The 26,481-nt window shown below is 34.2% G+C and overlaps 2 protein-coding genes across 2 annotated transcripts; both read left to right on the top strand.

Annotated features, from left to right (window-relative positions):
- The first annotated feature begins 251 nt into the window (after positions 1-251).
- On the top strand, positions 252-4,246 carry LOC141649485 (uncharacterized). Its single transcript, XM_074458175.1, has 2 exons — positions 252-295; positions 3,640-4,246. Exons 1-2 carry the CDS (start codon positions 252-254, stop codon positions 4,244-4,246), a joined length of 651 nt encoding a protein of 216 aa, XP_074314276.1.
- Positions 4,247-15,285: 11,039 nt separating this feature from the next.
- On the top strand, positions 15,286-22,120 carry LOC141647840 (UPF0664 stress-induced protein C29B12.11c). Its single transcript, XM_074456189.1, has 5 exons — positions 15,286-15,873; positions 18,756-18,861; positions 20,807-20,878; positions 21,195-21,406; positions 21,701-22,120. Exons 1-5 carry the CDS (start codon positions 15,764-15,766, stop codon positions 21,807-21,809), a joined length of 609 nt encoding a protein of 202 aa, XP_074312290.1. The 5' UTR covers positions 15,286-15,763; the 3' UTR covers positions 21,810-22,120.
- The last annotated feature ends 4,361 nt before the right edge of the window (positions 22,121-26,481 follow it).

Here is a 26,481-nt window from a genome sequence, read left to right as displayed (position 1 = left end):
GGTTCTCTATGTGGGGAGAGAGAATAGATAGCTAGCTTCGTCAGATGACGGGGACATTCTTGCGCCTATGTGGGGAAGTGGGAAGGATGTGGTGTTGCCGGTGAAGGGAAGAGGATAGGCGCGGCGACGTCGGGCTGGTGGCAGTGGGAGGGGCAGCATTATCGAGGTCGGGGGACTGAGGGAGTTGGAAGAAAACGAAGCTCAACAATGTGGCGTCATCATTGGACGGCGACGGCTAGCGTTTTCTGCTAATGGTGAAGGGGAGGGGCGGTGGCAGAGGTGAAGGTGGAGGAAGGTGATTAAGTGGTTGGGGGAGGGTGGTCGGTTGGTGGTGAAGGGGGATGTAACGTTTTTACTCCAATGTAGTACAAATTCATGGAAGGGAAATGCAAAGAGTATTATGGGAAATAGTGTGCTGTAATGAGTAAATGACGTAATACAAAAATCAACACCCAAATTATACAAGTGAGACTAAAAAACGGATAACTGATATATGGAAAAACTGAATATATGATATCCGTATATACAACACCATATATGATAAGGATACCAAAAAAATAGTTTTAAAAAATCAGATATCCAATGATATCCGGCTTTGCTCACCCCGGGACTAGGGATGTCAATGGGTCGGGTCTGGGTCGGGTCCACCCAGACTCGGACCCGTGATGCCCATCTTAGACCCAAACCCGACCCAGACCCTATCAGTAGACCCATACCCATACCCAACGGGTCTGGGTCGGGTCCGATTCTCAATAAATCCACTAAGCAAATCTAAAACATAACAGTGAAAAAATTAATGAAATTCATACTTATATGTCTATAAAGAGAAATTTATACTATTACAACTCTATTATCCCTATCATTTCTATATTATAACTAGGTTTGTGACCCGTGAAATTCACGGATTTATCTGTTTTAGTTTTGATATTTTTATCGTATTGCTAATATTTGTTCGAGCAATTAGTTGTTGATCCATTTCAAAATATACAGTCTTGAAATACATATAAATTAGTTAGTTAATATCTTATTTTTTGACAACTTTGGTTTATTTTTTTAAATCAAATCCTGCAAATGACAATGTGGTAGCTACTAATTTTGAGAAACTTGACAACAGAGCAATGACAAAGACGACTCATTATATATACGTGTGTTTTACTCCGCAATATAATAAAGTGAGTTTTTTTAAATATTAAAAATTGAAACCATCTGTATATAATAAATTCCGTTTGGAAAAATCTTCAATGACGCCTTATAAGGTTGTAAATTTAATACCTCCGTATAGTCATCTCCAAATTATTTGCAGACCTCTCCATCAACCCTCCCATAGAAATATCTTTGAAGTCTTATCACCACGTGCATGCTTCAAATATTATTTACATCCAAAAAACATTTATTATATCGATAGAAAAATATTAGATACGATTCAACGATATGGTCGGTATCTACTCCATGTATTACGAATTAAATTTTCATTTCAATTGCTCAATAATCTAAAAAACTATATTCCCTAAATTCGAATTCCAAAAGGTTCATAAAAAATTTTAAGTTCCTTATTACTATTTCAAGAATTTGATCCATCTCTTGTTATACTTATGTCCACAATCTTATATAAAAATAAAAATAGTATTAAAGACTATAAAATAATCTATTCCGGTTTTGAAAAAAAAAACACATAAACTTAAAAATATACGGATTAGAATTTAAAAACCATACTATTTAATATTTATATGAAGGTTCACTTTCGCTTCCTTTTAGTACGCTTCATTTTAGTACATGCCGTTTGATAATAGTTCATATGAAATGAAAAAGAAAAATATATATTATAGATGATTATACTCATGAATACAAAAATACAAATTCAAATAGGTTGATCGGGAAAGCATAATAGTGAAATTACACAACAATATACGCTTAATAACAAATTTAAAGAAATATTATAATATCTTCATTTTGAGATCAACGATCATCTTATAATGGTTAAAAAAGCATAAACCACTTAAAAAAGTAAAGTAAATTTTATGGAAAAACAATCAAAAGGTGGGAGTTGGAGAAAACTTAAATTGGAAGAGGAAATGACATAATTAAAATGATTAATTATTGTCATGATGGTTCAAAAAGTAAATTGTGAAATTTTAAAGATTTTTCATTCAATTATTTGTACTTATTTATTTACCATTAATTATGAGAGTAGTTTTTTTTTTAGAAAATTATGAATGTAATTTTTATGTATTATTCCTGTTTTGACAAAAAAAACACATAAACTTAAAAACATACGATACGAAGTAGAATTTAGAAATCATACTATTTAATATTTACCCGAAGGTTCACTTTTGCTTCCTTTTATTACATGCCTTGATAATAGTTCATATAAAATGAAAAAGAAAATTATATGTTAGAGATGATTATACTCATGAATACAAAAATACAAATTCAAATAGGTTGATCAGGAAAGTATAATAGTAAAATTACACCACAATATACGTTTAATAACAAATTAAAAGAAATATTATAAGACTTATATCTTGAGATCAACAATCATCCATTACTTATCAGTTTCTACCTTACGTTTTTTTAACTTTAATTTTACCTCAGTTTCGTGGCTTTTGTATTTCTTCCCTCTTCAGATTATCCAGGTGATGGTTTGCCTTATCTGCATTCACATGCGTTTCATGGTGCTTTAAAGTTATATAAAAAATACATTGACCAAGATAAAACATCAACTTGGCAAAAACTTGACAAACGAATCAAAACATTGTCACATGTAAGTCAATTAAATTAAACCAACTGGAAAACATGAATTCAAATATAAAGCAAACGATTCATAAAACCAACAACATAACAAATTAAAATATACTTTATTGGATTTGGATACAGCAGCAGCAACAACAACAACAGCAACAACAACAACAACAATACTCAACAATAATACTTGACAATAATACTCAATATACTCAATATAATCAAATAAATAAATTAAACCGTAAAATAAAATCCACAACTTAGAAACTCATGATAATTGGGCATATTTTAAATAAATAAAGTGAATAGAAACTATTATAGGTATTGTAGGTTTTCTAGTCATACCACAACCATAAATTCCCATATTTTAATTTAATTTTTAATTTATTTTGTGGTATTATTAAATTAGATAATTGATTGCCGAGAACCTCAAGAGATGAATTTAATAGGACAAAATATTAATGAAAATTATGAGTGTTGAGTAATATAAGGAGTTTTAATAAAATTATTAACATATTTTAATACAAAAATCATATCTATATTAATACAAAAGACAATACTCAATCCTCAGCGCGCCACGTCATTAATGAATTTTTTTTTTGAATTTCATGTTATGATGGGACCCGTGAGTGTACAATGTATTTATTTCTTTAAATTTCCGTCTTTTCAAACATGCGATAAATTTCGTCTTACAACAAATTCTATGAAATAATATTATGAAAAAATTCTATGAATTAATATTATGAAATAATTTTATACATTCCGTGTAAATAAAATTAATAACATATACGCAGAATGAATTACAAATGCGAGTAAATGAAATTGAATTACATAATTTTTAAATCAAAATTACATAATAATAAAATTACATAATGCTTTAAAGCTTCCTTCACTTTGCAGACATAATAAAATTACCCATGCTTTAAAGCATGGGTATGACAATGCTGTCTGGATTGCTAACATAAAAGGGTACACCATCAGAAGTGGGTATGAATGTCTTAGAACTTCCTACCCTGCTCAAAGTTGGCCTAGCATTGTTTGGAACAGTTGGAATATTCCTAAACACTCCATTATCACTTGGCTCATTATGAATGATGGAATGAATGTCAAACAAAAATTGTATAAATGGGGATGCTGTGATGACGATCTATGCTGCCTGTGTTATAGGGAGACTGAAACTACTGAGCATCTGTTCTTGGCCTGTGAATACAGTTGCAGGGTTAGTACTGAGGTGGAGAGAAGGATAGGAATGCAGTTCCCTAGTATCAACAGGCTTATCAATGGAAATAAGAAGAAGCTGCAATGGAGATTTCTGACTGCTGTACTGAATGATGTCTACTACAGTGTCTGGATGCAAAAGAATAATGCACGGATGAATGTTATGGTATTAAGACCGGAGCATGTGGCTAAACAGGTTACAGAGCTGGTTGTCAAGAGACTTAAGTTCAAGCTAGGCCGGAATAGTGACCAAGATGTTATGGATTGGATAAGGAGACTAGGATTGTAATGCTATTGTACTAGTTTTTCATGACTCCCCTTGTATTCTTTTGATTCTTTGATATAATATTATACTCATATTTCACCAAAAAAAAAATTACATAATTTCAAGAAGGAATTACATTTATATACGGGATCGAACATAAAACGCAAATGAATTACATACATAATTTTTTAAAACTACATGGTACAATAATTTTTGTTAAAAAAGAAATCTTGACGGAGTATTTACTTGGAGTATAAAATATTCATTTATTTTGGTTAATATTATTGTACCATGCAGCAACAACATCACAAGGTACTTTTTTAAAACTACATGGTACAAAAAATTTTGTTTAAAAAAATTCAATTATGACGGAGTATTTACTTGGAATATAAAACTCGGGAACTTAATGAAGGAAATGTAGATCTATATACTAACATATTCATATATGTTTTAATTTAATTTGTCATAAAATTAAAGTTGGATTTTATGCATGCAAACTAAAACAAAAGAAGATAAGAAAACATTTTCTCACCATATGAAATTCGGTCATATTGGGCACCAACAAGATCTCCTTCTTGTTAGTTCTTGAGCTTTCCAATAATGGATGAACATACAAAAATCCCAAAGTAGAGATTCTCCAATTAGTAGCACCCAAGACAATCCCTTAATCCCACAAATAAACATGTACTAGATGTTTGTATTGTAGTTTACCTTAAAATCTATTACTAATACTCATATACTACTTCTAGTAATCTTAGTAATTTATATGAACAATTTGAATCAAATACTCATCTTTTTAATGAATATTAAGGAGAGAGAAGAGAGAATATTCATGAACATTTTGCATGTTAATTGAATGGTAGTCTAAGAAGAAAACGAAAAGAACCAACACTACTCAATTAAGAGTAGTGTGGCCGCCCAACTCAAGCCCAAGGAGCATCATTGCTTTTCTTTTTCTCTTATCAAAAATATAGGTGTGTAAGAAAGTGGTGTAGGTTGTAAGGCTAGTCAAGAGTAGTCATCATTATGTTTATTTTATCAAATAAAATAAAACAACCAAAACCCACTAACACACCCTCCATTTTCGGTCCATATACTTAAAATGGACTACCATTTTATTTTGTCAATTTGTCATTTGTCACACAATATGTCACATGTAGAATGTTACATGTTATTAATTAATTTGATGCATATTTATCACATAAATATCATTTCATGAATTAATTAAATTTCATACAACAAATTGACTAGTGATACTTGATCACATAAATAAAATGGGTCATATAGTTATAATTCACAACTTCTTGTAATTATAATTAACCATTCATTCTTATCTTTATTGTTTCTCAAACAATAAATAATTTTAGCAACAAAGCATTTTATTACTAAAATAAATCTTATTTAATCCCATTACAATAAGATATCAATATTCTCTCTCACAAATCGAATTGTTCAATTTTTAAGGAATTAATTAGTCTGTATCGGTATACAACTAATTAACCTTTTCAATTTAGGGAATCGTCTTTTAGGTGTGACCTCAAGGGATCAACTGATCACCACCGTCGCACGACGTGAATGTCAAACTCTAGCCAACCAATCATTACCGATATGTGTGGACCAGTTGACTATATATATGTAATGTATCATCCCTTTCGTATTCTTGGCATGAGATTTAATAATGATATTTAAATCATGTGATCGCACTATTGTTGAGGACACATTTCCCAACAATCTCCCACTTGTCCTCGACAAGTGTGCGTCACCAATTCTCTTGTCCTATTACTATCTCCCACTCAATGCAAGGTGTCTTTCGGGTCGTACTTGCAAGTGATCATATCTAGAGTGGTTTCCTCGATCTAGAGAATAACTGATTGACCGGAATTTATCCACCATGGATACCTTCCGAGCGTGGCCACGCATTTCCAGTTCATTACTCCTCGAGTGGCCCTGAGATATTGTTTTAACCCTGACAAGGGGGTGGACAATTCCTATCGCACTTATTCCCTTCGACTAGCCACAGCCATCATAACCCAAAATATGCCCATTTGACCCCATTTACGAAGGTCGTAGTAACACAAATCAAAGTTAATCTGAAACTGTGCCATCTTAGGTGAACAGTCTTTAGTCAAAAGAATCGACTCATTAGAATACTATAGTAGCTCTCGCCACGACCAGGCTTTATAAATTTGCCAGAACTCTATAAGCGGTCACTGCCCGATAAAGTGTTCCTAACAGTCTGCCTATGTGATCGACTAGTCATCTCTCATGACTCTATGGCACTTGAACTTGCCATCAATCGCATCACACTCTAGTCACTTCGAGATGTCACCTCATACAAGTGACTATGGGCGAATACAATGCTAATCCGTGTTCACTTTAACGGGGTTCAATTCTCTCTACAACCCGTTTGGATGTAACAAAGTATAATAAAAGAGTTTTAAAGTAAAACTCGAACGACAAATGCGATTATCACATATGAATAGTCAATGCCTGATTACTATTTCATGTTCTATAATCTAATTTGATCTTGTACGTAGTTGTTCATTTCAATTCAATTGAAATGATATGACTTATCATGTTTAGCCTATGAGAAGGCTTTGGTTAGTAGGTTTTATCAACTTCTTGTACCATACTCAACCTTACTACATACTTGTTTTCCTTTGTAATGTATACATTTGCATTACAAAACTTTCTGAGTACGTGTCGAGATCCAATCAAGATATAGGTCCTCTAGTCTAAGAATAGCTCCCACTGTTTTCACAGTGTGCGGGACTCATCCTCTTGCACATCTCATGATTGCAAGTGTACTCAATTTCCGTTATAAATATCTCTCATTGTTCTTTATTGCCTAGAACGATTCTAAAAAATCTACTTCTTAATTAACATAGCCACAATGGTATCTTAACCATCCTAATGTGTTTTGATTATGGTTTTTGTCGGAAACCATGCGCAATCTCAATTGTCAATTGTCACTTGTGTAACACCCTTACACAAAATTGCATCATAAACACTTTGCTTTATAGCCTTAATGCTTCTGCAAGCACTTAAGGGTAATCTTTATGGCTTACTTGGTAAAGATTACTTAAATTCGATTTTGAAAACAATTCATCATACTCAAAGCATATGAAGTGTTATACATCATTTCTTTTTAATTGATTCGGCAGCGGAAGCAAATGAAATCAATCAAATATGTTCAATTTAATTGAACTAGTTATGAATCTTATCAACATAAGACTTCTTACTGACGCTAATATCATGTGGATTTATCTTCATAAATCCGGATATTCAAGATGTATTATAATACTCCAAAAGTCTTAAATCATTCTCAATGATCAATATGTCATCCACATATCGGACTAATTAAAAATTCCGTAACTCCCACCAAACTCCATGTATAAACACAACTTCTCGACTTATCGAGAAACGTTTTATCACATGATCAAAATGTTGATTCCAACTCATTGATGTCCTACTTAAGATTCTCTCTTAAGTTTCACATTATATTAGGATTGCAAGAATCTATAAAACTCATGACATGTATTGAATACATTCCTTCTATTGAAGAAGTGGGTTTTAGATTCACTTGCTGTATGCATATTCTCATAATGAAACACAATCCCTAAGAAGATCCAAATAGACTTAATCATTTCAATTAGTGCAAAACCCTTTGCAACCAATCTTGCTTTGAAATATCTCTTTATTAGTGCAAAACCCTTTGTCACTAATCAAGCCCTTTTGATTCGGATTTTCATGACTCTAAGCCTTGTATTGAGTTGTGACTTAAACACTCTTATGTAAGTCATATGTTCATTACTTTCTAGAAGTAATCAACTTGAATCAAACAATTTCTTTTGTAAGTTATAAGCTCTTTTCTTTCTTAAAAGCAGCATGAATTCATCATTTTTAACAAGTGACGAATTTAACCTCCTAGGTTTTAAAGAAACAATATTTTACACAAAACGTCTCATGTAGCCAAGAAATACCAGTTTCTTGCGACATAACATTCTTTGTGGCTCTTGAATAATTTTCTCCCACTCTGTCTTCTAGAAATAAACTTGCATTTTTAGAAAGACAGCTTCACGAGCCACAAACCCGGTGTACTCGTGATAATTGAAAAGGGAAAAATGAGCATTTGTTTCTTGTGAAAACTTACAAACATGGTACCCTTACCATTTCATATCTCATATGATTCGATTTAGTGAAAAAAATAATTTAGACAAAAATGATAAAATCCCCAAAAGGATCAAGTAACTCAAAGTAACTTGATTGAAGTCCAAACCATATCGAATAGCGTTTGATTTCTTATCCAATCACACATTATTTCATAATGCGTGCTAAGAGAGATTAACTTGTGATATTAGATCACATTTCCATTGGCTTATATCAAAGTCTTCACTTTGATAATCCCATCACGACTAAATCGTGATTTCTTTAACTCTTTAAACTTCTTTAAAGATTTTCTATTTACTTTATTAAGTTAACACATTAGCGTCAACTTAAATTGTTGGTAAAAGAGAATGATCAACCTATTATGGATCAATGATTTATAACCTCGATCTCCTTTTCAACCAAAAGGCACGAGACATCTTGCTTTGAATACAAGATACGCATATACCATTAACAATCTAGTGGTTTCAAGAGTACTCGATAACTCTTTGCGTTCATCATTCCAAAATTTAAAGGTTTAATCTTGGGTTACCAATTTTGAGTCTTGCATCATCTTCATGATATATTATGCTAGTTTGGTTTAGAACATAATCACCTTGATGATGGGCTAGCCATACATCAAATCATGGTGTATAGGGTCACAAAAGTGAAACCTCTTTTGTATCTTTAACAAATTGTATTCTTATTTAGAGTTTATGTACTTAATAGTCACAATTAAGTACAACTCCAAACCCGAAAACTAGATTTAGTACACAATGACTCTATCTCTTGACTTCATTGTTGCTAGTCGTCATATTCTAATCATCCTATGTATCAAACATAATGATGAAAACCACCACCGGTTTCTAATATTGACGAAGTAATACTAGCAAAATTATGTTTAATCAAATAAACATTTAAAGAAGAAGGTCCCATTAGATGTCCCACAACTAACTTGTTGATTCTTCAATAATTTGGGGTAGTTTCATTTCTCGTGTCCAACATTTAAGACAATGGAAACTTATCGGTCGGGATTGATAGGTTTAGTATCGTCATTCTCAACAACTTTACCTTTAACATTACCTTGTATCAATTCCATTATAATCTTTACTTCTTGAACCTCGTCCTCATCTTAACGGTTTAAGAGAATGCTCCCACTTATTTCAATGAGTCTTTGCTTTGAGAAGCAAAATTGAATTCATGAAGATTACTCTTCATTTGTTCGTTTTAGTCTTAAAACTTTCATTGAAGTGGTTGCGTTATTTTGGTCAATTACGAATTTTTGACAAAACTAATTACCAAAACAATTTATCGCTTCAAGGTACTTAATTCATTTAAGTACATGAAAAATAATCCATTGTAAGTAGATGTGTTAGTCAAGAATCAAAAACCTGTTTGATAATGAATAACTTTAATCTATACTCTTTACAAGAGATCCTTAGCAATGGTTCATATGAGGTTTTAGAAGCAAATTCATATTTTGTCTTTAGTTACGATGTTTTAATGGAGATTTGTATCAAAATCGAAATGATATCGTATATGAATTGTGGTAAAGAAATAGAACAATATAAAAAACGGAATAGTGGAAAACTTAACATTTATCGTTTTATTAATACTTGAAAAACAAGAATAGCATTTACATAGTGACCTCTACCCAACTATGATAAATGATTCCAAGACCCAAATTCATATCGACTTAGGCACGGTGGGGCCGATACATCCTTTATCAATATAACTCGGTGGATTAACGTTTAATCGATTCTACTTTTAGAACTCTTGGTCGATAATATTACATTAACAATTATCTTTAGCCCAAAACACATCCGACAAGGGCACGGTGGGGCCGATACATCCCTTATCAAAAACTTTTGTTGAGTTCAATCCAAATTTCGAATAAATGTGTCCATGATCCAAACCCACATCAACTTGGGCACGGTGTGGCCGATACATCCCTTATCAACATGAATTCGGTGGATTAACATTCATCACCCACTTCCCCTACGTAACAAGGTTTGTACCCCGGTGGGGCCGAGCGCACTCCCTCGCGAAATAGGTTTTCATGGTTTCTACTATTTGGTAAGGCTATGTCTCAATTAATTGTTTTAGCGAGAGGTCATGTCAATTTATTATCTATCACGTTTAAGTGAACTAAAGCGGTGAACTACGATAATTTTAATTGACACGGTCGATAAACTCGATAAAATAAGGATGCATGTTTAGTTATTGGCGATTTAGCGATGCATGTGACATAAAATAAAATGCAAGCATAAAGATAAATAAATCCTAGTATGGCCTTTCCTAAAATAGAAAAACTATTTAACTATTATATATTCGGAAACCAACTCCATTGGTCCCTTGATCTTCGGTTGTGGCACGCATCTCGAGGTAACACCGTCTTTATGTATCGCCATTCTTGAAGAAATCCGTCTTTGGGTACTCCGGAATGAATAAAATTACATAATAAATTACATAATTTCCTATTATACATTTGTAACTAAAATAAAATAAATCTATTAAATTACAAAACGGTGATACGAGATCACAATAAAATTACAACCGAATCGATATTCCCATACATTTCGGGAAATACCAATTAAAATCTAAGGCCATACTAAGTAAAATTACATAATTCCAAAATTACATAAATTAAAATAATGACAATCATAAAGAAAATGCAGCATTATAATATGTATGAACATGCTCAATTTTATGCTAAATCGCCTTTAATTAGCCAATATCGTATATTACTCGGTTTTTACGGATTTGCGTGATTTCAACATTTTATAATCACAAAAATACATAAACTCATATTTATGCATAAGTTAATTACCCTAACCTCTTAGGACTCAAAATTTAGTCTTCACTAATAATTTGACCATAATTAACCCATATTTTATAAAATTGTTCATAAATGGACCAAAAATTACAAAAATAAGCCATAAACTTCAAATAAATCACAAAATTTCAAATAAATTAAAAATTTGAAATTTAAATTCATGAACATTCTGGAAAAATACCATGACACTCATAATGTTCAAAATATTAGGTTAAAAATTTCGAAATTTTTCCGGAAAAACAATGTTGCGGTTTATCGATTTTTAATAAAATAATCATAAAAACATGGAAAACTTATTTTCATTAACTTTTCAATTTTAGATCTGAAAAAGATAATAAAATGCAACATTAGACGTTTTTCCTAAGTCATAGATTATGTTTTATTAATTTTTCACTAATAATGTCACTATTTATGCTATTTTTCTTCAAAAATCCATAAATCATGCAAAAAGACTTCTTTATAGCCAATTATTTTACACACATCTTGTAAAATTGCATGTGACAACATATTAATTTTCTATGACCAGATTCGAAATTTAACTCATATTAACCTATTTTTCACCTAAATCCGAATTTAATAATGAAAAATTCATTTTTCGAGCATAACAAGTCCAAAAATTATGAAAATTTACAGGTTATCTCAAAATAATATATGTGACAACATATCCAAAAATCAATGGAAAATTCGAAGTATAGCTAATTTTAGACCAAAAATGACATTTTTACTCATAAAATCATATTTAAATGCCTTTATTGTATAATATGAACAATAAAAATCCGAAAAATTAACCAAAATATCCTAAAACATTTTAGGACCAGAAATATTAACATGCATGGATTAATTTCGTGATATATCATAATAACACAAATTTTACAAGTTTTATTTGTTATTCTTATAACTCGGAAAAACTTTTAACCGATTTGCATGCAAACAACCGTGGCTCTTGATACCGATTGAAGGAAATGTAGATCTATATACTAACATATTCATATATGTTTTAATTTAATTTGTCATAAAATTAAAGTTGGATTTTATGCATGCAAACTAAAACAAAAGAAGATAAGAAAACATTTTCTCACCATATGAAATTCGGTCATATTGGGCACCAACAAGATCTCCTTCTTGTTAGTTCTTGAGCTTTCCAATAATGGATGAACATACAAAAATCCCAAAGTAGAGATTCTCCAATTAGTAGCACCCAAGACAATCCCTTAATCCCACAAATAAACATGTACTAGATGTTTGTATTGTAGTTTACCTTAAAATCTATTACTAATACTCATATACTACTTCTAGTAATCTTAGTAATTTATATGAACAATTTGAATCAAATACTCATCTTTTTAATGAATATTAAGGAGAGAGAAGAGAGAATATTCATGAACATTTTGCATGTTAATTGAATGGTAGTCTAAGAAGAAAAAGAAAAGAACCAACACTACTCAATTAAGAGTAGTGTGGCCGCCCAACTCAAGCCCAAGGAGCATCATTGCTTTTCTTTTTCTCTTATCAAAAATATAGGTGTGTAAGAAAGTGGTGTAGGTTGTAAGGCTAGTCAAGAGTAGTCATCATTATGTTTATTTTATCAAATAAAATAAAACAACCAAAACCCACTAACACACCCTCCATTTTCGGTCCATATACTTAAAATGGACTACCATTTTATTTTGTCAATTTGTCATTTGTCACACAATATGTCACATGTAGAATGTTACATGTTATTAATTAATTTGATGCATATCTATCACATAAATATCATTTCATGAATTAATTAAATTTCATACAACAAATTGACTAGTGATACTTGATCACATAAATAAAATGGGTCATATAGTTATAATTCACAACTTCTTGTAATTATAATTAACCATTCATTCTTATCTTTATTGTTTCTCAAACAATAAATAATTTTAGCAACAAAGCATTTTATTACTAAAATAAATCTTATTTAATCCCATTACAATAAGATATCAATATTCTCTCTCACAAATCGAATTGTTCAATTTTTAAGGAATTAATTAGTCTGTATCGGTATACAACTAATTAACCTTTTCAATTAAGGGAATCGTCCTTTAGGTGTGACCTCGAGGATCAATCGATCACCACCGTCGCACGACAAGAAATGTCAAACTCTAGCCAGCCAATCATTACCGATATGTGTGGACCAGTTGACTATATATATGTAATGTATCATCCCTTTCGTATTCTTGGCATGAGATTTAATAATGATATTTAAATCATGTGATCGCACTATTGTTGAGGACACATTTCCCAACACTTAACTATCAGCCGCACACACCGAAAATGGTAGGTCACAATGATAGGCAACCGAGTTAATTTAGTCTTCAATTAGAATTTAAAGCAAATTTTATTTTATTTTTTACTGTAAAAAAACAAATAAATTTTAATTTAATTTACAAATGATTAAAAAAAATTTAATAAAAATTTTTTAAAAATTTTTATAATAAATAATTCGTAATTGTTGTAATAAATATTTTTTTAATAATAACAACACGATAAGTTAACAGTCGAAAACCCTTAAAATATGTTCTTTTTAGAAAAAATAATCCTCTCAGATCTGTATAGAAAGTCGTTCATCACCGAGGATTTATGTACTTGGAGCAAAAATTCTGGCAATTTCACTATCAGTCTCGCACTCCGAATTCGGAAGATGACAATGATAGGTTACCGATTAATTTCTACTTCTACCAGTACGAATGATAGGCAACGTTAATATCGTCATGATAAATACACTTGGACCGTCCAAACTTCAAATTCGAAACTGCATTAAAATCAGATAATCAGTTTATTCTGAGATAATGACATATGCAGTTAAATATGTCATGGCAACAGTTACAGCAGTTTTAAAGGAGTGGAGTTGTGGGCTAATGATAGTAGTGGGGAATTTAGGGTTTAATAAGAGGTTATCTTAGCTTATAAATAGAAGTGCAAACATTCAGAGCATCTCACACAAAACTAGATAAGTACAATAGAAATGCAAAAACAAATATACATCCAAAAACATTAATACTGGCCCAAATACATACCCGTGCAATTTTGCACGGGTTTAAAACTAGTTAATTAAATAGGAAAAAATTTTAATTAATTTGGTGTGTGTTAAGTATTATGAAGAGTTTTGATCAATTTATTACCATGTTTAATTAAAAACAAAAATTAAATAGGAAAATGTCAATAATGGTGGGTGTTAAGTAATATGAAGAGGTTTAATTAATTTATAAACATGTTTTATTAAAAAAAATTTAAAAACAATGAATTAAATAGGAAAATCTTAATAATGGTGAGTGTTTAGTAATATGAAGAGGTTTAATTAATTCCTAAATATATTTTATTACAAAAATTTCAATTAAAATTTCAATTTTAATTATAAATTATGAAATTTATTAACATGTTTTATTACAAAAATTTCAATTAAAATGTCAATATTAATTATAAATTATAAAATTTGATGTAAATTTGTAAGGGCTATATAAATTTTGGAAGACAATATATTTAATATACAAAATTAATTTAAAAATAATGATAATATCCTTTCATATTATAGATATAAGTGAATTAAATTAATTTATAGATAAATGATTTAAACTAATGTCATGTAATAATAAATTGATAATTCATGTCACATTAATTCGCCATGTCACATTAAAAATATGCAACATCACATTTAAATATGCCACGTCACATTAAATTTTAATTTAGGTGACTTTTTGGATCCTACGTGACTTTGTTTAGGTGGTGTTAATTTGTCATTTAAGGGTAGCATTTTAATTATATTTTATAGAAGTCCAATTTACATCACAAACTAATTAGAAACAAAAAGAATATATCTAAATTAACTTTCTCCCCAAATATATGTACAAGAATCAGTTATCATACTTTAAAGCGTCAACGGAAGACCGTCGTCCGTCGCTGGTCGACGGTGGTCGCCGGCCAGATCTATGGCGGAGTGGTGGTATTCGGACCGCCTCCTGAGTGAAGTTGTGGTCTGGGTATAAAGGGTAATGCGTGGTTGGTTTGTGAAATTGGGGTTTTATGAAAGAAGGAAAGAGAATAAAGGAAGTCAGAGGGTTATTTTTCATACAAAACAAAGTGTGTCAGTATAAAAGCTAGCTTTGATTTGGTTTTATTCATTTTTTTTTAATAAAGGGTCTAAGGGTCGGGTCTGGGTCTCATAATTCAGACTCAGACCCAGACTCGAATTAATATTAAAGGATCCATATCCGACCCAAACCCATTAGAGTCTCGAAAATTCAGACTCATACCCGACCCACTACGATCCGACCCGAAGGATCTAGATCGGATCTCCGACCCACTGCCATCCCTACCCGGGACACTTGTAGATGAGGGAAGGGAATAAATGATTCGTATAGAAGTCGCTAGAGAGTAGGAAGTAATTAATAAACGGAAAAGCCAGGACAAACTGACAGGAAGGAGTTGGTGATCAATCTAGTCAGGCGTCGAAAATTCTGAAACGCAACCGCCTCCCTCCCTCATATATATATATATATATTCCCTGGATACACCAAATAATCTAGAAAAGAATGGCGCAAAACCCCCAATTGTTCCCTAATGGCATGCCTGTTCCTTTCTATGCCGAATTGTTCGTCTTGGCTCGAGACGGTGTCGAATTCGAGGTCGACAAAATCCCTGGGTATTTTTCTTTCTCCTTCTTTTACTTGCCATTTCGCTATCATCTTTTTAATTTTCTGCCTATTATTATTCTTATTCTTATTATTATTATTATTATTATTATTATTATTAGGGAGTTGTCTTGTAGATGATATTATATTAATGAAAGGAATTCTTCCCCTAGAATCCTACTAGATTAAAGACTTCTCATTGGAATCTGGTGTACTTGATAATTCTTCAAAAAATGAGATTAGGTTTATTTTTGAAAGGTACAAGGAACATAATTTTCAAGTCTACTTAGATGCAAATTCATGCCGTGATTATACAAATGACCATTCTATACCATGTGATGCCATTTGGATCAATAGTTGTGCGCTAAAGGGAAAATGAGTAATGATCGAAGATTGAGTTAGCTACTATGGAAATCGTTTCTCTTAATTCCGCTTGAGGAACAAGGTGACCTGAGGCAAAAAGTTGTTTGCTTTTTTTATGCTTGGAGAATATTTTTAACTGTGCGCATTTGCTCAAGTCAATTTTTTTGGCTGGGACATTAAATCGAATGTGATAATGGGAGGGAAAGGTACATAATGTAGAATATAGTTATTATTGGTAGGTTACTTTGCGTATCTTTGGGTTGACAACTGACTAGACAATGGGAGTCGTTAGTGGAATATGTTCACTAGAGGTTTAGGGAATGTTCCGAATTTTACACAGGCATATGGGGTCTTGTCTCAGAACCAAGTTTCAGTACGGGACTAAGGGAGACGTAATGAGGAAACAAATGGTCCTTAGAGATTGTCAATTAAGAATTAAGTATAGGATGAGTTTAATCTTTCTTGGGAAATGAAACAATGTGATAAGTGGTCATGACTGCCATCACTAAATTATCGTATTGAAGTATGCATTGCCACCTATCGGTACACTTCTGGATTGTATATTTGGCAGACGTAACAGAAAACAAACATAGATTGAAAAAATGTTTCTGATTAGTTACTGAAGATTCTGTGAAAAGTATACCCTTGTTAGAGTAGATATCGTCTTTCTTATCTACATATTGCGGAGAGTAATAGTTAATTTTAGGGATAGGGTCTCACCACGTGCCATGAGGATGTTCATCTGGTGGCCTGGTGGTTTTCTTTTGGCCATTTGACTGTTTGAAGATTAATTAATCATTCATGGAGTCAGCATAAACAACATGAGTGTTTTAAGTTGATTGCATGGAAGAGTACTTGTGAAAATTAGAAATATCTTACCTAAACAATAAGGATGTTTTTGGTGGGATGCTATAATAACTATAATCTGCTAATTTCATAGGCTGAGAAAATCTGAAGGTACCCCACAATCAATATTACAGATAATGAAAATAAAACAGTGTACCACGTTTACCATAGTTCTATGTATCTTGTCTGCTTTGTGGAAATATGACCATGTAAGGTTCTTCAGCGTTAGAAAAATTTCCTTGACTTGAGGCCATTGGGTTTTGGAGAAGGTTATGCTTGTAGCCTTGTTGGACACTTAGACCTTATAAGTTCCTTAGTTTTAAAAGGTGCAAGGCGCTAGAAGATGAGTAGAGCCCGTGATGACGAGGTGCTAGGAGCAAGGTGAAGGTGTGCATCCCATGCACACAAAGTGCTCTACTTTTTACAAAGAAAGTTGTATTTTCAAGATAAATTGAACTCTATTTTAGATGTTATAGAAGGTTAACATGTTAAATGTAACGGAGTAAAGGGAGAGGCATACTGAAGTAGTTCAAGAAAAAAATATGAAAATTGCATAGTAGACGTCTTATTTCATGCACCTTATAGAAGATGCTCTGACGCCTTTTGCCTCCTGCATCCACGGCATTGTGGTATTTTCTAGGCTAAGGTGAGTTCACACCTAAAAAATGCTCTACGTAAGTATGGTGCATGATAAAATCCGGTTATCCAGTGAGATGAGGATGCTTACTAAGGAGTTACTGTCCATAGTGCTGAGCTCATGTGCAGGTATTTGTGCCATTAGTTTCCATTGGCTGTCCAGTGTGTTCCACAGTTCAGCATCCTCTTTGAAAGCACCTTTAGGCACTGGGGTATTGGTATGGTTGTTTCTAAGATTCTTTTGAAACAGCTAGGGGCATGTTTGAGTTTTTATGGGCTTAAAAGTTGCTACATTTAGCTAAATGATTTAGGTGCCTAGCGACACGCTAAATAATAGCTCTAGTTTTGCAAGAGCCCGTTTGTTAAAATTGAATCTTCAATGTAAAATTCTGTTTCACATGTGCGATATACCAGTAAATATCCCTCCATTCTAGTTTGGTGTTCTTACTTTCCGTTTTGAGTATTAATTTATCTTCTTTCTCTTTTCTTTACGTTATCATTTTATAAAGTTTCGACCGTTAACCACTCTCTAAACCTGCCAACCCGCATGTCCATGGGCTCTAAAATCCTTGTGAGCCTGTGCGTGGCAGCCAGAAAACCTGCTTTTGGTCATCTCTAATCCCAAGGCGTCAAGGTGTAAGGCGCGAGGCGAAAGTGCGCGCTTTATGAACTCGAGCCGTGGAGATTATTCAAATAAACATGTACATTTCAAAATTAATTTTTCTGCAACAATATTCGCTTTTTTTGTTTTGAAGAGGGCTAACACTTGTATAAGTGAAAATTAAGGACTAGGATGAGAAGAGAAGGTCAAACTAAAGATTTAGGTAACAAAATTATGGGATTCCGTTGTAATGCCCCTAGAGTGCGCTTCACTAGTTGTGCCGGATGCACCTTAAATGCACCTTGTGGATCGCTTGCGGCTCAAACTCCCCGAGGGGATTTGGCTTGTGCCTTAAGAGGGATCCACGGTTTTTCATTGTCTGACAATATTATATCGTCTTATGAATTTTGCTATACTTCGCTTACACTCTGTTTACTTATTTTGCAGGAGTGGAAAAGTTAAAGCAAAGGGGACAATTTACTTGTCAAATATACGCATGGTGTTCGTCGCAGCTAAGCCTGTTGGACATTTCTTTGCATTTGATATGCCTCTGGTATGCAGGAGATTTCACTTTATTATGTTCACTCGTAGTCTTTGTATCTTAGTTCTTCCCTTATGAACTCATTCTGCAGGTCCTGGAATTTAAAATCTTCATTTTGAGAAAAACTGATTTACGGGCTCATGTTTCTAAGTTTTTGTCAGTAGTCATTGCAGTTTATGGCCCTTCTTTTGTTCCTTCTGAGTTCTGTCCTAGAGCTGCATTTCATGCTCACAGCTCAATATGTTCTTTGTGGGGATTGTTCTTACAAAGGCTACCACTTGTTGGTGGCCAGTAAAATTCCAACCACCAGTTTTTTAACCACATGTTTGGTTAGAAAATGCTGGGAAAAGTAGGGACCACGCGTAAAGAGGAAAAATGCAAGAGAATAAATTTAGAATGGTTCCGCGGTTCTGCCAGAGCCTGTATCATGACATTACTTAAATATAAAATAGGCTCACAAGTGTAAGTCTAAGGGAAGAATTTGACACAACACAACTTTCACTCACCAATCACCAAAAACTTATGAAGAACCCGTTTCATCTGGAGAGGTTTCATGCAGCACACCTCTCTCTGACTTGCATCTTGAAACCTATGCCACTAGATCTGTCTCTGACATATATGTATCATCTTGAAACGTACATATAACCATCTATTGACTAACCTAAATGCATGCTAGTAAAATGTTTACTAATTTAATACTCTGTTGTCGATATGATTCTTCTCGTTTTAGTTATCTGATTTAAGATTAGTTTGGAAGTTTTATAAGTTCGCAGAAAGATCATGAACATTTATCAAATAGAGCATCTTAATTTTCTATAAATAATTATAATTCCAAACTACAGTCTTTTTCCCTCCCATTCTTTGGAAAAAGCACTCTTTTCCTTTTTCGGCTCATTCACTGGAAATCCACCATTTCTTTATTTGGCAAAATCAAACCCACAAAAATGCCCATATACCCATATAACCCTCCTAATACTCGAATACCCTATTCCAACCTAATTCCACCCAGCACATTGACTTCCCTCTACCTTCCCTGGTCACCGCCACCACGCACCTCTAGTCGACCAACCATCACCACCAGACCACCTGAGCACCACCACAACCAGCAGTGTCAACACCTCAAAAACCTCTATGTCTACCACTCATGATGTCCCCCACCCACCATGTTGACCATCACACATTGCAACCGACTCCAAACCACCCGAAAAACTCCCCCGACCTCTGAAAACCCATTCCCTATCCACGAAACACCCTCCTCACTCATGAAAACCCATTCCCAATCCACAAAACACCCTCCCTCTCTCATGAAAATTCTAGATCAGGGGGTCAGAAGATGGTCATGGGGCCGTTGATGCCGATTTTTGGTGGGCGTTTCATTGACGGTGGTGAAGGAGTGGTGGTGGCTAATTCTGGAGGATGTTATGGTGGGGGTGGTACTTGTGGTGATGACTGTAGGTTGCTCAGGTTGGGTGTGTAAGAGACGAGGGTATTTTGGTAGCTAGCCATATTTTACCCACTTGCTTTAAACTTTGTGCCAAATAGTGCATACTGCATTCCCGAAGAATGAGAGGGAGTTGAAATTTAATATATGTAAATTATCTGAAAGAAACTTATCAATATATGGCTATCATTTGATTGTATAATGTTTTCTCAAGTTACTACCTAGCTGAGCTCTATCTTCTTTTATTGTTGTTAGTTCGTCTTTCAATAGTTACGAACGCCGGTGTAGTGGCCATTGGAAAACCATCTCTTTTGTGGATTCCAAAGATTTCATTTAGTCGATTGAGTGCTATTGTGGTGGTGATTATCTCATGTCTGAGTAGGGGCTAGTGCTAATTTTCTTTTTGTCTGTCTGTCTGTATTTTTTAACCCTTTTTTTTCAATTGATCTGTTTTGTATGTTAGTTTTTAGTAGTCTTTGTAACTATTGTACCAATCTTGATTCTACCTCTGTGCAGTTACATGTCCATGGTGAGAAGTTTAATCAGCCAATATTTCATTGCAATAATATCTCAGGATTTGTTGAGCCGGTGAGTTGACTTGAGTACTAATTATTATTCTCAGAAATAGACAGTTGCCGTTTTCACACTTGCTATTCTCTGGTTCTGGATTACGGAGTAAAGCAAATTGGTTCGATAAAATAATTGTGCTGCTTTAATTTGTATTATGAAGTAGAAGTCATTTGATGATATTGTCAACGCAATTTTCATGGGCCACTTTCCAACCTGAGGTTGTGTACATTTTACACCCTCACCCCTCCATTTGGGAGAGCCCTCAAGATATTGAGGTAGTGGTGTTGTAAACTCTCTCTTGCTGCAGAAACTATTGAAACTTCTGGATGTGCAGGTTGTTCCTGAAACCGAGAATAGGGCTCTATACTCGACCCATGCGTTCAAGATTTTGTTCAAGGATGGTGGTTGTGGTACCTTTGTACCCTTGTTCTTCAATTTGATGAATTCGGTAAGGCAGTATAATCAACAGGCTGCTCCCTCCTCAGAGCCCCGGGTTGATCCACTGTGTGCTGCCCAAACCCCTGTGGACGACATGATGAGACACGCGTAAGTATATCATGCTTATTTTCTTTATGACTAATATTCCCTCCGTCTCACATCAAACATTGTTGTGTGGTCTTCAAGAAGGCATTTTAACCATAAATATTTACAATTTTATATCAGTTCCTTCTATTGAGATCATAATTTGTGAAAGATTCTCTCGTAAATGTAAATATTTTTCTAATATACAGTCGAAGGTCTGAAACTTTGACGTGAAAAAGACAACTGGAGAGTTTGATGTGAGAGTGAGTATAATATTGAGTGTATGTCATTGAAAATGTTGCATCTTGAATTATCCAGATATGTTGATCCAAATGACCCGACAAAGATCTTCCTACAGCAGCCAACACCTGAGTCGAATCTGAGGCGACGTACTTACCACTCCCAGCCTGGGGACAATACCATCTGAGTTCTAACTTGGTCGCACTGAAGTATACGAGAATTACAAGCTGTGATGCAGTGTTAAAGTTAATATACGCTTGCTTTTCTAACTTGGTCATACTGAAATATATGGGAATTGCTCGATGATATTGTGTTTATCTTAGTACCCTTGCTTTTATTGGCATCACTTTTTTCCTTTTCTTCGAGTACTTGGGACTGGTTTACAGATTTCAGGGTCCTAGCTGTGTGTTCCTCGTAGCCTTTGTATATACTTGCTTAACTTGTGTATTTCCTCAAATGTTCATTTTGAATAAATCAAGGCACTTGACGTTTCATTAATAGGTAGTAAATCTAACTGGCAACATTTTTTACGTTATTGCTTTTTTAAGATTTTGAAGGCATTGTCTTCCCTGTATATGGTATTATGGTATCTCTTCACGCTATATTAACACATTAGTGAGAGCATAAATAAAAATTAATTCTGTCTGTACTATTATTAATTAGGTAAAAGCGAGTATACTTGGATTTTTCATATTCAACTTATTCTAGTGTGCCCTAAGGGACACCGTGCACACATTAGAAAAACCGTTCATTAATTTACGATGGTCTACGAATAAGTAAGGCAAAGGGAGTATAATTATTATTATGGTCGGGGCTTTAAGGTTGCTTCTTCGCTACAAGAAAGCCGAGCAGGAGTTTGTCGACGTGGGAGAGTGCTCTAGGGGCTGTACTATTCACTCGGTTACTCGATCCAAATTTTGCAAAGGAATATGCAGAATCAGAAATCTGAGCTAACATCAGCACTTTGGGGGGTTTTGGTTCAAACTGATGAAAATCAAGGATTGTGTTATTGAGTTTTGCAAAGGAATTCCTAATCCGCTGGTACAAAAGGTGAGCACCTGGCTCACCCTGATGAAGCAACCGTAGTGGAAGTTCGTTAACAATCTTAACCCCATCTATTGGCATTCGAACGTATGGGACATCATAAAGCCAACCTCCTGGAGGCTTCTTCGAAGAAAGTTGAACGTCCTCAAAACAAGTTCGCACTAATAATAGTTTCGGTTATACCTTCGAACCCTGCGTTCGAGAAGAGGATAGCACCGCATATTGCCAATAACATAGAGGATGACATGGTATGCCTATAAGTTGTAGAAGCGGGATCGTGCCCAAAGACAAACATCAATGATACTGAAGTCCATGCTGTGTGGATCGGTTTTTCTGAATTTTATTTCCTCAAACTTTTTTCATATGATAACTAATACAAAACAATGTTATTTGTAGCAAACTAAAACCACTTTCAATGAATCCTAACAGAGGACTTCTACGTCCACTAGTAACTGTCTTGATGACTCGCAATGGCACCTTAAATTGTCCTAAAATATTTCTGCTAGATAATGCTAATTAATACGGAGTATCTTCTAATCCTATTCGAGTTATACAACACGACATGATCCTCTTTTGTGAAGGACTCCAATGTCGCTGCTTCTGCCTAGCATTGATCCTATTATCCAATATCGTATAATCAATTCAAATCACCGGGATCAAATACAAATTTTCAAAACTTGATTGTAAAATTATCTACAAACAACTACAAATCTGAGCACACCATTGATTTATCCTTTACGTCATCATCTTTAATGTAATCGCCAAATATCGATTTCTCTTGATTTATATTTGTAATGATCTAAATGTTAATTTAATACCCTTGTGTTATATCAGCTCGTGCCTTCTACCCAACCGCCATTTGTGCACATGATTTACATAAGTAAATTTCGATTTGCAAAGTCAAAATCATCACCAAAGTTAAATAAATGAACCAATGAAACCCTTACTTGAATCAGCATTATCGCCATTGACGCCGTATAGTCTCTCGTCGATGAACTCGTCAAGTAGAGATGCATAGCACCCTTATTCTTGAAAATAGATCATATAAAAGTTCATCACCATAATGACTTCTCATCACCATAATCGTCAAACATTGGTGGCAATCGAAATTTAAAGAAAAATTATCTTTCATTTGAATTTCATTAGATGAGAACATTCTCAAGGAGCGTTGTATAATCAGGAATGTCTAGATAAACTTGATAGTGGTAGCATTCCATCTTTTTGCCCACAAGGACTGTCTGGATTTAAGTAAATCAAGAGTCCATTTTGATACCAATGATACGAATACGGAATCGGAAATAATAAACAATAACGAAATAGAGGATATTTGTTTTGAAATCCGTCGAGATCTCGAATTAATGGGATATTTGCTCGAAGTAGACTTATATCTCGAACAATGAATGCCTTAAGTTAAAGACCTATTTAACTTGAGAAGGTGAACTAAATTAAAGACCCTTTTAACTTAAAACAAAGAGTTGAAGTACTTGTAAAGTTCTCAAGTCAAAATATTGGTGATCGCTCGCAAGGGTGGAGTCTAATGGTTAAAACTTGAGTGAAATTCCCACTTTCAATTGCCTTATTATATTTCTACTAGATAATGCTAATTAATATATAATCTTAGCCGAGCTACACAACAGGACACGCTCCTTGTATATGAAGGACTCCAACATTGTTGCTTATGTCGAGCATCGATTCTATTATCCAACTGTAACACCCCCATAAGTCGGGATCCTTTCTCAAGGCAATCTCAACGCATGAGGGCGTTACAAGACTTGGTTTCCCAAGCTTGTAGTGCGAACAAACAAGTTAAGGAGAATTTAAGACGATAAACTTTAAAGAGATAAGTTATAGTTAATAATTGGTTATATGTCAAGGGATGCAAATGCCACTCCATTAGTACAACCCAATCGAAATGAAAGTGGAGTTTAAATAGTCAAAAACTAGACAAGCATGAGTGATGACAACTAGTTAAGACCGCTTCCAAGCCTCAGTATCTAATCAAAGCTAACATAACAAATCACTGCTCCCCATATGGGCGAAAATCACCATATGGTTCACCACATATATTTAAAACCCAAGTGTTAACTTAATAATACAAGTGCTCAATAAATGCTAATGATAAAGACTACATGCTCATGTGATAAATGTTAAGACAACTAATCATAAATCCAACAAGTGTATGAGATGCATGACAGTCATTCTCCAAGTTTCTCACCTCCGTATAGCCGGTGGCTGGGACATGCCCACGACGCCACATACCAATACTAGGTACTTGGAACACGTCTGTGGTACGGGGCCCGAGAGCGACTCGATTCCCCTGCCAGACATTGTGCCTCAACCACACGAGTCCCTCCAAACCTCAAGTACTAAATGTGCACATCCCCCTTGGAGTGGCGGAAGACGATTTCCCAACCGCCTTCCGTCTCCATAACAACAACCAAGTCTCCACCATCCTCCAACACCAATCAAGTGACAACCAACACAATCAATTTACAACAAGGACAATCATGTAATTACACCAAACATAACATGCATCAAATTGTTCAATCCTTCATTAATTCGCCTCTTTTCATATAATTGCTCCCAAACATGTTATAATGCATTCTAACCATTTATATGACATTTAACCACACTTACTCTTTCATCATATGAATAATTAGCATGAAACCATATCATGTCATAAACCCTAATTACCAATAACATGTTATAATGCAACTACCATGAGACAAGTGTAATTAATGATAATAAATGCATAATTAAACATCCATATTATTAGAGCTAAGTAGAAAAAACCCTACCTCAAGCTTATCTTCACAAAGCCTCAAGCTAGCCACTAGAAATGCTCCTCAATGAAGCTTCCTACACAAATTAATTACTATATTCATTACCATAAACCACTACAATAATCATATTAATTAATCCTCTTAACTACCCATCTTAATTACTCATAACCTAATTAATTATAAGATAATCTACTAGGAAAATTAAGGTTTACTAAGATAAGATTACGGAGACAAAGTATAAATCGACTTACAAATAGTGTCAATGAACAAAGGGGGAAAGATGGCAAGGATTCTTCACTTATGGAGACTAGGTTTTTAGAGGATAAGTTTAGTGAGTGTTTAGAGAGAATTTAGGGAGTTTAGAGAGTGGTGGGATTAGGTTGAGGAGTGATTTTAGGTGAAGAAAATCTGAAAAGGATAAGACTCGAAAGCAACATCCTACTTAATAACCCGTGTAAAAAAGGACTCGACCGGGCACTCGTTCGAGTGGCCGGTCCACTTGATCGAGTGGGACTCCACTCGGTCGAGTGGATGGTCACTCGGTCGAGTGACCAACTTTCAGAAACTTCCAGCCCCTAACCAAAATCCACTCGGTCCTGCACTCGGTCGAGTGGGTTCCACTCGGTCGAGTGGGTTCCGCTCGGTCGAGTGGATGGTCTAGTCGGTCAAGTGAGGTCTTTATAAATGCGAGGTATTACAATCTTCCCCCCTTAAAAAGAACTTCATCTCCGAAGTTCACACCCGACACTATAAATACCAAAAATTCTATGTCCCTTAATGCCCCAAGGGTGCATGGCGGTAGGTTGAAACTGTAACACCCCAATAAGTCGAGACCCTTTCCTCTAGGCATTCCCAACACATGGGGGCATTACAAGACTTGGTTTCCCAAGCTTGTAGTGCGAACAATCAAGTAAAGAAGTACTTAACATAGTATAAATAGATAAGTTGTAGATAGTTAAGATGGTTACAAGTTTGGGGGATGGAAATACCATCCCATTAATACAACCCGATTGAAATAAGGAGTTTAAATGT

The sequence above is a fragment of the Silene latifolia genome, chromosome 3 (genome assembly GCF_048544455.1).
Source record: "Silene latifolia isolate original U9 population chromosome 3, ASM4854445v1, whole genome shotgun sequence".
Taxonomy (NCBI): Eukaryota; Viridiplantae; Streptophyta; class Magnoliopsida; order Caryophyllales; family Caryophyllaceae; genus Silene; species Silene latifolia.
This window is presented reverse-complemented; position numbering and strand designations above follow the sequence as displayed.